At 46.9% G+C, this 14,779-nt stretch overlaps 1 protein-coding gene across 1 annotated transcript in view; it reads left to right on the forward strand.

Moving 5' to 3' along the window:
* LOC144682900 (ferroxidase HEPHL1-like) overlaps nucleotides 1-9,297 on the forward strand; it is a 123,938-nt gene extending 114,641 nt beyond the window's left edge. The window contains exon 20 of the mRNA XM_078545770.1: nucleotides 6,383-9,297. Coding sequence (XP_078401896.1) covers nucleotides 6,383-6,582 — 200 coding nt within the window. The 3' untranslated portion in view covers nucleotides 6,583-9,297. The remainder of the gene's footprint in view (nucleotides 1-6,382) is intronic.
* Nucleotides 9,298-14,779: the final 5,482 nt, after the last annotated feature.

Genomic DNA, 14,779 nt, shown 5'->3' on the forward strand with positions numbered 1-14,779 from the left:
CCACTACCATCTAGAAGGACAAGGGCAGCAGATAGATGGGAACGCCACCACCTGGAAGTTCCCCTCCAAGTCACTCACCACCCTGATCTGGAAATATATAGCTGTTCCTTCACTGTCGCTGGGTCAATATCCTGGAATTCCCTCCCTAATAGCACTGTGGGGTGCCTACACCACATGGGCTGCAACAGTTCAAGAAGGCAGCTCACCACCACCTTCTCAAGGGCAACTAGGGATGGGCAATAAATGGTGGCCCAGCCAGCAAAACCCACATCCTGTAAATGAATTTTAAAAAATCATCCCCCATGCTGGATCATCCGAGAATGTTGGCGTGATTGCAAGCCGACGTGTTTCGCAACAGCATATATAAGGCATGCAGTTGGCGGGCTGAACTTTGAGGGGAATTCAGAGGTGAGCATACAGTGACATTGCACAGCGCTCACCAGGGTCGCCTGTTGGACTTCAAGGTGGAGGTGACTTGGGGGAGACGAGGGCTGCGCTGCGGTCAAGGCAGCTTGGTGAGGGGTAGTGCAAGGACTGCACTTCAGTTGAGGTGACTTGTTGGGGGCAAGGCCTGCACTGTGGCTGTGGTAGGGCACAAGCTTGCAGCCCAGTGGGCAAAACTGCTGCCAATCAGTCAGGTGGCGTGGGGCAGAGGTGAGTGGAGTTTCGGGCAGCAATGCAGTGCACTAAACTCTGGCCATCCAAGTGGTGGCCAGCACTCTCCAGGATGCGTCAAGGCACCTACAGACTTAACCAAGAGAAGTTCTTAGTACACCCAAACTAACCCATACGTCTCTCTCTTTCATCCTCCAGCAGGAGTATATCAGGAGCATGGAGCCTGGTGGTCTAGTTGTATGCCTCATAGCTTATAGGGAGTGGAGACGAAGGAGAAGAGAGCAATGGAGGCTCCTGGCTGGGAGAGGGAGGAACAGCACCCTCAGGAAGAAGGGGCAGCTGGGGCTCCTGCACACGCTGCTGAAGAGCCACCGTGAGCTGTCGCTGGTTGGCATCTAGCTAGACCCAGGGTATATAGACGGCACCTTTCATTCCTGCAGATGACTAACAACTAGCGTCGCTGAAGACTGCGCATGTCTAGGTACCTGGTCGGTCACATCTGCCAGCTACTGCAGGATTTTGCGCCACGGGGACATGGAGGGCATCCTCTGCCCATGGCCGTGAAAGTAACCACGACACTAAACTTTTATGCCCGTGGCTCCTTTCAGGGCTCCACAGGTGACCTCTGTGGGATATCACAAGCCGCCACCCACAAATGCATCCGTGAGGTCACAGGTGCCACCTTCGCGAAGGCACACAACTTTGTGCATTTTGCCCAGGATCAGGAAAGCCAGGAAGCAAGAGCGCTGGGATTTGCCCAGATCTCAGGTTTCCCACAGGTGCAGAGTGCCATTGGTTGCACTCACGTGGTGCTCAGATCCCCATGGCAACAAGCGGTCAACTACATCAACCACAAGGGTGTCCACTTGCTGAATATTCAGCTGGCCTGTGACCACCACAAATACATCCTGCAGATCTGCGCACGGTTCCCATGGAGCATCCACAAATCCTACATCCTTAGCAGGTTTCAGATCCCTGTCTTCCTCCAGGATCCACAGAAGCTGCAGTGTTGGCTCCTCGAGGATGTGGCTGATGATGCCCATGCGGCGGCCTCAGACTGCAGCAGGGTGAAGGTATAAAGAGGCTCATGCTGCAACTCGCAACTTGGTGAAATAAACCATCAGGATGCTGAAAATGAGGTTCCGGTGCCTGGACCGGTCTTGTGGAGCCCTGCAATATCGTCCACAGAAGGTGTCACACATCGTCGTCATCTGTTGCGCCCTTTACAACCTGGCGCTGCAATGGGGAGAGGAGCTGGTTGAGCAGGAGATGGGGGGGCTTCATGTCTCCTCTTATGAGGAGGATGTCGATGGGGATGAGAGTGAGGAGATGTTCGAAGGCGAGGATGACGGCAATGATGGCCATTGCACTGGCCAGACGAGGCAGGCGTACTCGGGAGGCCCTCATAGCTGCTAGATTTGTGGAGGATGATGACGACGTGCAGTGAGGAGACACCGTAGATCCTCACATTGCATCTGTGAACATTTGACTCCAGTCTGGCTTATGGCAGCGCGAACACCCTCTGTGAGAATACTCCTGTCATGGAGACACAGTGGAGGACCTAATAGCTGCTCGATTGCAGGAGGATGATGATGACATGCAGTGAGGACACTCCATAGATCTTCATATAGCCTCTGTGGATATCTGACTGCTGTCTGGCCGAGGGCATCTCACTTGTGCTCTGTGATCAGGGTCATATCGTGGAGATGCAGCCGTGAAACTTTAAATGCACCCAATCTTTTGTCAGCCTTCAGCCCCTAAGCCCTTCAGGAGCACAGCGTCACTGGTCACAGATGCTGAAGAGATGGGGGTCAGCCCCACCTCAAAAGTGCTGAGAGCAGACAGAGAGAATAAGAGAACTCTGTGATGCCTGCCCACGACATTCTGGCAACAATAACGAGCGCCATTGAAGTGCAGGCATCACTAATATGCCCAGGGAGTGTGTGGCCAGACCATCACTTTGGTCTGAAGGCTGCACAAAGCACAGGGAAGAGGCCCTGGGCTGAGACACCTGCCTTTATCTTGTGCAGGAACCAAGATTTCACATCCGAGTGACATGAACACTGCTCATCAGAACAAGGAGCCATAGATAGGAAGACATTCTAGGCAGTTTATTTACCAAGTGAACCTTATGTACATGTGATTAACACCTGTGCCCAGGCTGCGCAACTACATCTTCTTAACATTCCTAACCCTGCCGCTACGCCTTGATGCTCCCCAGACATCCACAGCGGAGGTGGAGGCAGCCTGCTGACTGCTTCACCCCATCTGTGATGACCTTGGCGGGCATCCTCTGGAGGGACGAGACCTGGAGGATCCCGGCCTGCTTTTGGGGTCCTGCTCTGTGGCAGTGGTACCCTCCTTGGCCTATGGAGCTGGAGCTGCTGGGGTCACAGGAAGAGGCGATTTGGATGGGCCTCCACCCTATGGGTCCCCAAGGGCCCCTGGCTGACTCCTTGAGGAGAAGGAGAAGCTGGAGTGGGATCGAGCTGCCCCCACACCCCTCTCACGTACACTCTGTTGGGATCCAACTATGGCGTCAGTGATGGAGCTCAGCCCGCGCAGCAGTGCAAGAGCGGCATCCTGGACCAAGGTCTCTATGGCTGCTGCCATACTACCCGGTGCGTTGGCATGCTGACACTATCACCTCAGCAAAACGGCGGACAGTCTCCTCCATCATTCCTTGCAATCTGAGGAGTGCAGCGGACATCCCTTCCTGATGTTCCTCAGCTAGCCTTTGCAGCTCCAGCAGCTGAGGTAGGACCGAGTCCAGAAGCTCGTCATCTGACTCAGACTCAGCAAAGTTCTGGTCTTCAGCAGTCCTCCGAGAGCTAGAGACCTGCAAAGTCCCTCCCACTGCCTGATGTGGATCAGACAGTGCAATGTGCTCACCGAATTGTGATCCTGAGGTTATTTTAAAGCTAGGTCCCACCGAGGTGTGTGTCTCCCCGCTGGTGAAGGATGTGGGTGAGTACTGGACTCCTTTATGCAGACATGCTAATGCACTAGACGTTTCATTGTGCGTACCTGTCAGCCTTTTTCTGTACGGTGTCTCATACATGGTGTTGCTCATCCATAATTGCCCTTGAGAAGGTGGTGGTGAGCCATGAGGTCCTCGATGCTATACTGCTGTTATTGACCGTGATGGTTAAAGATGTCACTGACTTCTCAGTGTCTGGCTGAACAGTCTCCCTTCCTCCTGTGGGTAAAGTAGCTCCCTCTTCCTGTCCACCTCCTGCACCAGGGCCTTCAGTATTTTATTGGAAAATCTTAGAGCCTGGTGTCCCCCATGTTGTGCCATTCTTGTGTCTTTCCCAGGTCACCAGACTTAGAATGACTTCCAGCACCTGCTCCAGTCAAAATGCACCTCTCCTTTAAGAGATGCAGGCTGGCTTTAAGTGGTGCAGGTAGCTTGAACTCATTCTAGCCTCACGTGATTTTGCTCCCCATCCAGGACATTTGTGTGCTGTCTTTATTGGAAAGAAAGGGTGCGTATTAATAGCGCATCGTGATCCCCATGCCCTTTTTCGTGGGATATCCAAATTTGCTTCCAATCTGTTAATGTTACAATGTTGTCATAATGAAGTTCATGCTGTAACTCTTTCGAGTTATCAACAGATCGCATATAACTCTTTCGAGTACATTCACAGTTCTTGGTTTCCGGGAGTGGGACATGAACCCACAACCTTCTGATTCAAAGGCGAGGATGCTATGAACTGAGCCACAGCTGACACCAGCTGTACATGAGAGCAGCTGTTACTAATTGGGGAAAGGTTAGGTCATTATTCTTAAGCATATATAAGAATTGGTCTCCACCTATGTGGTGGGGGCAGGGTTGGGAGTGGGCTTGTGGGTGTGGGGGCGGGGGTGGGTGTGGGTATGGGTGTGGGGGTGGTTATGGGTGGGGATGGGGGGGGCGGGGGAGGAAAAAGAAAAGGGAGCCTGTGCTTGTGTTCTCTGGGTTTTGTGAATAACCCAATGTTAAGGAAATAAAAACAGAAAATGCTGGAAAAACTCAGCAGGTCTAGCAGCATCTATAGAAGGAGAAGCAGAGTTAACGTTTCAAGTTCGTACGAATCTTCTTCAGAGCTGAAGAGAAGTCGAAATGTGATGGATTTTATACTGTTTATGTGGGGATGGAGCAAAATACAAGGTCAGGGATAGGTGGGAGCTTAGGAGAAATTTACAAAGATGTCATGGACACAGAACAAAGGGAGTGTTAAAGACTAAACAAGGTGCTGATAGTGGCATAAAGGCAAGCAAGATAAAGGCAAAATGTGGTAATAGCAGAACAAGGGTCAGTATTCTGTGAAAGAAAAACATTAAAACAAGTGACAGATGGCCCTGTTGGGATTGGGGACGAGGGGCTGGGCGTTGAGAAAAAAAGGATAATAAAAACAAATAAATAAAAATAAAAGAAATAATTGGGTTAAAAAAGGTGTAAAGATGGAGGACAGAGGTCATGGTCTGGAACATTGCCCAACAGTGAAGCCCAACACAAACTGGAGGAACAGCACCTTATCTTCCAATTAGGACTTTACAGCCTTCCGGATTTAACATTGAGTTCAACAACTTCAGACCATGAACTCTGTCCCCCATCTTTACCCCTTTTTAAAATTCAATTATTTTTATTTTTATTTATTTATTCGTTTATTTATTTATTTATTTTTATGACCCTTTTTCCCCAACTCCCACCTCACCCCCACCCCACCCCCGACATGGCTATCCGTCACTTGTTTTTATGTTTTGCTTTCACAGAGCACTGACCCTTGTTCTGCTAAAGCACATTCTGCTATCTTACCTTTATGCCACTATCAATATCTCCTTTAATCTTTAACACTACCATTAACACTCCCTTTGTCCTGCGTCCATGACATCTTTGTCAAATTTCTCCTTAGTTCCCCCCTTTCCCTGACCGTCTACTTTGCTCCACCTGTTCCACCCCTTCTTAAGCTGTATAAAATCCATCACATTTCTACTTCTCTTTAGCTCTGAAGAAGTCATATGGACTCGAACCATTAACTCTGTTTCTGTCTCCATGGATGCTGCCAGGCCTGCTGAATTTTTCCAGCATTTTCTGCTTTTATTTCCGATTTCCAACATCCGCATATTTTGCTTTTATCTGTGTTAAGTAAAGACTGACTCCAGATTCCTCCTTTACTTAGTGAATGAGAAGCGAACTATAACACAACCCAGTGTCTTCCTTGTGAGAAAAGGGGAATGAAAATTGAACTTGCCTTAAACCTGTATTTAGATCTTTTAACTCCCTCCCACTCATGAAACTTAAATCATTTTATGGCTGTGGAGTTCATTAAATTTTATGAGATGAATAATTTCATGAAGCTCTCAGCTTTCTGAAATGAGCTGATTTGTAAAATATGAAGCCGTGTATATTTAATATATGCATTAAACATTGAGTAAAATCTAGAAGGTGATTGAGGATTGTATAAATGTTTCAGGCTAATTTAATGTTACGGGCTTTAGGAGAACTTTGCAAGGAAAACGTGATTGGCTAGGTTTTCTACCAATTGTCATTGAATGAGTGGATCATTTAGCCTGAGATATTTTGTGTAAATTGAAAAGGATCTCAAAAAAATTGGATGTTTTACAAAGCAGTAGGACCTGTAACCGAATATTAAACAACATACAAGAAAGAAATGAAGTTTTAAATTATGATAAATGTTCTAAGGCTTTTATACAAAGCCAACTGTTTCTGTGGTTAATGTGATATAAGAAAAACAGTAAAAAAGTCTTTCTATTTCCACAGATGGCACTGAATTAAAGATAGATTTCCTGGGGAACAAGCTCGATAAAAAAGAAATCAAATTAATGCTGGCATTGCTTCTCATTATTGGTGTATTTTTACTGCTGATTTCTTTGGTATTTGTTAGTGTTATTATTTACCTACATGGAAAGAAGTCCTTTAGTCAAGTGAGCCAGTCCTCAATCCCAATGAATAGCATTTGATTTGCTCCAGTTTGCTACTGTTCTTTGATTATATTCAAGAATTTATTTTTAAAATTCTGTTCATTATAAATGAATGTACTTTTTTGGAACCTGACTAAGCTTCTGATTTTAGGATTTATTCTGATGAAATCTAATAATTACAACCAGAATTCCAAAATGGGATAAAATCGTAAAGTATAAATATCAACTTCAAGTTAAATTAAATTCTTGAATTAAAAGCAAATAATTGAGCATTAAGTGACTGTCTTTTCCCTCTTTTCAAAATAGACTGCCATTTGCAGGGTTGATTTTAACACCCAACATACCCACACCCACCCATCCCATTAGTTGGGAATGGTGCCTGGGATGTATTAAAATCTGATAAGTCATCTAACTGGCCTGAAATTGCTCCTTCAAACTCCTGAAAGAATCCTTGGACTCTCCCCTGCTTCGATCTTTCCTCTCCCTCACCTAATCAGCATCTGGCTTGCAACCCACCCCAGCACATGCCTAGGACTCTTCCATTGGGTTTCCTGCCCCAATCCCTGCTCCTGCCTGCTGCCTCGAGGCCATTCTTGGCATGTTAGAGCAGGAGACTGATGTGCAATGTTAAAATGAGGTATGGCAGTTAAAATTGGCCAATCTATGCTGTTTTAGGTGTGCCAAAAGCTTTAGGTCCTCTATGGACCAATACGAACCCATATGGCAGAATTCTCCAGTTGGCGAGTGGGGGCAGGGCCCACTCTCCGGCGCGTAAAATGATGCGTGGTGACGTTGGGCGGACGTCCCGACATCACCGCGCGTCCCGACATCACCACGCGTCATTTAGATTTTCAGCTGACTCGGTGCACACCCACCGAACTGCCAAAGGCCTATTAAGGCCATTTAAAACCTAATTAATTCAATTTAATGAACTGCCCGTCCAACCTTAAGGTTGGTGGGCAGGCGAAGAGCCCAGACGGCCTTCGCATCTGCCATGAAACCTCATCCACGGACGGGATGAGGTTTCATGAAGTGTTTTAAAATCTAATTAAAATTTATACGTTTATTCTTTGACATGTTCCAGCTCACATGATAGTGTCACATGAGGGGACATGTTTTAAAAGTTGTAAAAACCTTTATTCAAAATATTAGCACTAAAACAAATCTCCGTACCTCAGGGAGATCTCTGCGCTCTTTCGGATGCATGCACACGAAACAGCGCAAGGCAACCTCTCAGGGAATTCCCCCCCCACCCGTCCGCACAGGGAGCGCTCATGTAATTGGCCCGCCCACATAAAATGATGGTGTGTCCCCGTTTGGGGGCGCTGATCGGGTCCGTGCCCATCCCTGCCTGCCCCCCCGCACAACCCCCCCTGACGGGGAGAAATTTCTGGCCATAGAAAATCAACCCTGTTGATGGAATTCTTTCTTTTCATTTGTTCTTGGGACATAAGGATTGTTGGCAATACCAGCATTTGTTGTCCACCCCTAATTGCCCTTGAGAAGGTGGTGGTGAGCCATCTTCTTGAACGTGGCAGTCCATCTGGTATAGGTACATCCACAGTGCTTTAGGGAGGGAGTTCCTGGATTTTGACCGAGCGATAGTGAAGGAACAGCAATATAGTTCCAAGTCAGGATGGTGTGTGATTTGGATGGAAACTTGCAGGTGATGGTATTCCCGTGCATCTGCGACCCTTGTCCTTCTAGGTAGTAGAGGCCGCAGGTTTGGAAGGTGCTATTGAAGGAATCTTGGCAAGTTGCTACAATGCATCTTGTAGATGGAACAGACTGCTGCCACTGTGCGTTGGTGCTGGAGGGAGTCTATGTTTAAGGCGTTGGAAGGGTATCGATCAAGCGGGCTGCTTTGCTCCAGATGATGTTGAGCTTCTTGAGTGTTGTTGGAGCTGCACTCATCCAGCCAAGTGTAGAGTGTTCAACCACTTTTCACTTGTGGCCTGTTGATGGTGGAAAGGCTTTGCAGAGCTCAGGAGGTGAGTTATTTGGCACAGAATTCCTAGCATCTGACCTCTCGTAGCCACAGTATTTATATGGCCAGTTCAGTTCAGTTTTTGATCAATGGTAACGTCCATTATGTTGATGTTGGCGAACTTGATGACCATTGTTGCACTGAGTGCAATGTTTTTTCTTGTCCTCCTATGAATTCCCATAAAACTCAAATGTTTCTTATTATGAACATTTTAGTCTCACTTTTAAGACTGAGGTGTGAGATGAGTATTCCATGGACACCACAGCATGAAGCCTTGACCATTTTAACTCTAGGGTCTTAACTGAATAGTTCAGACCTGTCTCCTGCCCAACATTGGCAAGGTTGATGTCATGGCTGGAGGAAAGAGTAGAAGCAGGATTCATGTGGGCAATCACAGGAACAGTCCTCAATGAGGGAAATCAGGCAGGAAATGGTGATTGTGGCTGGAGGAGTATGTGCGGGGAACTCCTCCTCAGGTTTACTTTAAACCTAAATAAGCACATTATTGACTTGCTGCTAATTTCACTAGCTTTACAAACAAGTCTGATTTCAAAAGAATATTAAGCCTAAAAATCAGAAGGACCCAATGTAAGATTTTCTTGTAGTTTTGTACAAAATTTAAGAAGAATTGTTTTTTTTAAATATATATCTTGGGTGTGTGAAAATGGGTACCTAATAATTAGTGATTGAAACCAATTGAATTTCTTGTTTAAGTGATTGGTTAGAAAGGGTTTTTTAAACAAATAAAATTACACCACTTTACAACATTTTCATATTTTTAATATGCTTTGCACAAGAAGAGTCTGTTACCATCTGAAGGCACAATGAGACCCTCAGCTTTGCTTTTTCAAGTTAAAGAATGCAGTCTTCAGGATATCTGACACAAAACTGGTTTAATCATCCATCACCCGATCTGGCTGGATTGTATCAAGCACGATTGGGTTTGCTACCCTTGGCAACATTCTCCATGACTCCTTTATTGTCCTGGAGAGCAATCACATCTCTTTCCATCAATACCGACTACCTTCTAAACCCCTTCTGTTCCCCTTCCCCTTCTCTACTAAGCTTAACTTGTTTCCCATTCCCTGCAGCCCTACTCCTGAATCTGTCATTTTCTCTAAGGGGGCAGGTAGCAGGTATGTGGAATCTGAAGCAAACAGTGATTCATCTCGCTTCTCGGAGTATGAGGCTGGAGTTTCAATAGCATGCTCCAAAACTGATTCCAGCCTGCTCACGTGGAAATGATGCACCCGCTGACAAGCAGGAATTGAAGAGGGTTGGAAGGGGATCAGGCCATTGCCAGGAATCTACAGAAATGGCCCCTGGTAAGGTAGGTAAGGACTGGGGGGCAGGTGTAATTGGGAAAGTTCACATTTGGGGTAAGGTGGTGGAACTTGGAAGAGGAGAGGCCCAAGGGCAGGAGCGCTGCTCCTGGTCCACAAGTAACCTTTAAAAATCATAAACACCTCACGCACTGCAATTAGCCTTGCAGTTGTGAACGAGTGAACTGTGGTTATTATGAGCAGCAGGTGAATGTTTGTAAGGAAATGGGGAGCTACTGTTTGTGGAGAAGAAGCATGTGGAGTGCAGGGTTAGAAGAGTGAATTGCGCATGGGAGGTGGGGTGTTGATAAATAACTAGGGAAAGGGGTGACTTGACTATGTGGATACAGGAAGCTCTCACTTACTGCCATGGTCTTGTACTCAATCTTTAAAATATATAAACATATAAATAAGATTGGGTACATTTAATGTTAAACAATTAACAAATGCATATCTCTAGGTTAGGGAGCTTGAGGATGAGATTGCAAAGACAAGGGGAAGGAAATGATGCAAGGCTATAGCCAATCTCAGAATGCCTAACTACTTGTAATTCATAATTAATACAATTATAAATAGGTACAGAAATGTTACCAGACTAGAGTGTGGTTCTAAACTTTGTCTGAAGGAATCACTGATTAATTCTGGATTAGAGTAGGTGAGCTTTACTTCTTAAGAGTTGGACAATTTTTTGTGTCATTCAACATGAATGAAGGAGGATTCCTAAACCAATGGAAATTAACTCAGACCGGGATTTTCCGTGCCCGCTGGCATCGGGTGTGTTCGGTGGTGTGAGTGGACGATATGGCGCGCTTGGTTTCACGACAGTGTGAAACCAGTTTCCAACTGTCCACTCAGCCCACGGATGGCGGGCCGCATTTCCCACCATCAGACTTCTGGAACCTCATCGTGATACATATGCATATTATTAGGCAAGCCCGCTGGAATCGCTTCACCCCCGCTGGATCGTCTGTCCACATCAGCGGAAAAACATGCCGACGTGTTTCACAACAACATATATAAGGCGTGTACTTGGCGGGCTGCACGCCGCTCGGGGTTTCAAGGTTTGTTTGCCTACCTTGCTTAGGTCAGCACTCACAGTCATCAGCACCAGGCTTCACAGACAGCACCACATCACTTTTAGGGGGGCTCACAGCAGGTCTGCCTACCAGACCAGCCATACAAAATTTAAAAAGAATTGCTTTTTTAAAATATATATCTTGGGTATGTGAAAATGGTGGCAGAGGTGGCTTTTCAATGGCTGCAGGACTAGGGGTTGCTTGGGGAAGGGGGAGAAGTGGCCTCAGGCAAGGGAAGAGGCTGCAGGATGAGAGCTGTACTGGGGAACGAGGGTATCCCAGGGTCTGTGTGGGGGCACATGTTGATCTGTGCAAGTGGCCTCAAGATGGTGAGGGCTGAGGAGGCAGTCCCCAGAGGAGTTGAGGCCAGATGGACATGTGAGGGTATGTGTGTGAGAATGGGTGGTGATGTCCCTTGAGCTGGCAGTGAATGAGATGCCAGTGAATGTGTGATGGGCTTGAGTGTGTGAGTTTAGAGTGATGAGATGCCATACCCTGGATGCATGGATGAGATCATTCATCCTCTATCTGCATTGGATGGCCAACCTCTTCTGTGCAACATTGGCACTGATCACCACTGCCATCGCCTACCAAGCCAGAGTGGTAATGTTGCTGCCCCTCCTGCAGCCAGCGGGTGGAAGCACTGAGCGCAGCTGTACTTTAAATGTGGTGCCTGGTGTGATGATGCAGCGAGGTGACGGTGTGGCAGGCAAATCCGAGCCCGTCTGCCATTGAAACGATGTGTATCCAATGAATGCATAATTAATGCGGCAAGTTTGGGACGATACAACATGAAAAGCCTCCATTGCAGCCCATGGGTAAAATGTCATTTTTCCCGCCCGCTACCGCACTTAGTGCAAATCTGGGGCGATTCCGCCCTCTGCCTGTGACAAGACAAAAGTGTTATTATGCTGTTGAGCTGCCTTCAGGATGGATGGTGAACTATATTTAACAGTACAACAAATTCGGGGTTAAAGGACTTACTTATTTGTGATTGTCGGATGGGTTAATTTAATGTGATGCTAAATTTTACATAATTGACAAATTCTTCTTCAAAAATAAAGTAACCAAATGTTATTTCAAAAAAAATCTGAAAATGCTTCTTATTTAATCATCATAGAGTAATCCAGCACAGAGGATACCATTCGACCCATCAAGCCTGTTGCTGGCTCTTTCAAACAGCAACAGTACGTTGTCATTTCCTATGTCCCTGCAATTTTTTTTACCCCATTCCCTTTTGACAGCTGCTATTGAATCTGTATGCACCTCATCTACATTCCAAATCCTAACTTATTGCATTATAAAGCTTTTCCTCATGTCACCTCTAGTTCTTTTGCCAATAAGTTTAAACCTGCATCCTTTGGTTAGCAACCCTTTGGCCTTGGAAACACTTTATTTATTCTGTCTAAACTATTCATGATTTTAAACACCTTTATTAAATCTCCTTTTAGCCTTCTCTGCTCTTAAAACAACACCAACTTCTCCAATCTATCCATGTAACTAATCTCTTATCCCTGGAACCGTTCTAGGAAATGTTTACTGCACCATCTGCAAAGCATTCCTATCCTTCCAAACGTGCGATGCCCAGATTTGGGCACAATGCTCCACTTCAGGCTAGACCAGTGTTTTATAAAGGTTTGTTATAACTTCCTGGCTTTGTATTTTATGCCTCTCTAACATCCAATCAATATGCTCTATTAACTGCTTTGTTAATCTCTTCTCCCGCCTTTAAAAATTTGTGCACAAACTTCTTCATGTCTCTCTGTTCTTGTGTCCCTTTTAAAATGATACCATTTAGCAGGTAGTATCTCTCATTCTCCCTGCCATTCCACCAGTTTGCCTATGCTGTCTTGATGTCTATTACTATTTTCCTCACTGTTTCCAAGTTTTGTGTGGTCCGCAAGTGTTGAAATCATGCCCTTAACTATATCCAAATCATTAACGTATATCAAAAACAGCAGTGGTTCTAGTACTGAGCCCTGGGGAACACCGCTCTATACCTCCGGTGAGTTTAAACAATTTCACCACAGCTCTTTTTTTAATTCCTTAAGCAACACGGTATGCATCCTGCTACTGCCTCTTTTATCCCGTTGCCTTTAATTCTGCTAACAAGTGTATAATGTGGTACTTAGTCAAAAACCTTTTGTAAAAAAAATTTCATACTGTTACAAATATATACTTTTTGACAATTCTTTCTATAAATATCTGTGCTACAACACTGTGGCCGGGGTTTTCCATCCCTGCTGGCGTCAGGTGTCATGGGGGAAGTGAGCGAACAATATGGCAACAAGGCCAAAAATCGGTTTCACAATGTCATGAAACCAGTTTGCAATCGTCCGCTCCACCTGCCAGAAGTCGGGAATGTCATTTTAATACATCTGTGTGTAATTTTACCCCTGCTCACCAGAATCTTCCCCCCAAGCTGGATCATCCAGGCACACTGGCTGGAAAACACGCCAGCACAGAACAAGTCTGGGCAAGTGTGACAGGCAGAAGTCAGGACTTAACATTAGGGCCTTGCTCACATTGTGTACATCTAAGGAGCAGAAGATGCTGGAGCCCTACAACTACCAGACACCAGAGGAACACATGCATGGCATGCTGGGTGGATTTTCATGGACATGGCTCCGCCGCGAAGCAGCTCACGGAAGGTGGGAGGTCACCGTTGATATCTGGGGTCTGCTTGGGTCTTGTCCATGGGCTGCTACGGATGATCATCAAGGGGGTGGAGAGGAAGGTCCAGCTGTGAGTGGGAGAGGAAGGTGTATCGGGGGGGGAGGTGGGAGAGGAAGGTGTACTGGGCGGGAGGGTGGCGGCCGCGGGCATGGTAGGAAGGCGTCAGAGAGGGGAGAATTCGGGAAGGGGGTAATAATGGTGTTGTGGGGTGAGGGGAGGGAGGGAGTATGGGGGAGAAGGGTGCAATGGGGGAGAATGCAGCAACTGGGGAGGTAGATGTAAAGGGGGAAGAAGGTGTAAGGGCATGAGTTCGATGGGGGAAGGAGTCCAGAGGTAGGAAAGAGTCTGGGTGGAGGAGGGAATAAGGGGGGGGGATGTCCAGGTGAACATGCAAGGGAGGGGTCTGTAGAATCAATGACTGCCTCCTCAGGAGCAAAGTCAGGATGGGCGTGGTAGGAGGGAATGGTAAGTGTGAGCGAGATCAGAGGGAGCCAGTAGGGTTGGAGGGTGAGGGTGCATCAATAGTGGCAGAAAGGATAGCGAGGGTGGTTGCTGGGGGCTCGGAGGCAGACACAGACCCTGGGGATGGGAAGGAGGCGGTTGGGGAGGTCAATGTGGATGGGGGTGGGATTCTCAGTAAGGTAGGGAGCATGCACGTTCACCTGGACATCCTGGAAAGAAAAGAATTCTGGTTGGCAGGTGACGGTGGGGAGGTGGAAGGTGATGCCAACTGGGTCAACAGTGATGGGGGAAATGACGTGGGTGACTTGGGGAGGGGAAAGGACGGGGGAGCTTAAAACAAACCTTACAACAACCATGCATCTGCAATCGATAGTGAGAGGACCCTCATGTTGGACGGGCACAGGTGCTGCATGGGAATGTGATCAGTGGGCGGAGATGCAGGTCGGCTCAGATGGGCAACTGAAAGAGGACCCCAGCAGGCTGCATTGAAAATGCTCAGGACATGAGTATGATGGAGGAAGGCTCTGCGTGTGTGGGAGAATGTTTCCATTGGACTCTGAAAGGACCTGCCACACCCACACTTCTCCCTCCAGAATCACATGTGGTCCAGCTGCATGCAGCTGAACTGCTGGTGTGTGTTGGGGGATGGGGGAAATGCAGGGAGAGGACTCATGAAGTCTGTAAATGAAGCCAACAGATACCATTACACATTA

The sequence above is a fragment of the Cetorhinus maximus genome, chromosome 7 (assembly GCF_964194155.1).
Source record: "Cetorhinus maximus chromosome 7, sCetMax3.hap1.1, whole genome shotgun sequence".
NCBI lineage: Eukaryota > Metazoa > Chordata > Chondrichthyes > Lamniformes > Cetorhinidae > Cetorhinus > Cetorhinus maximus.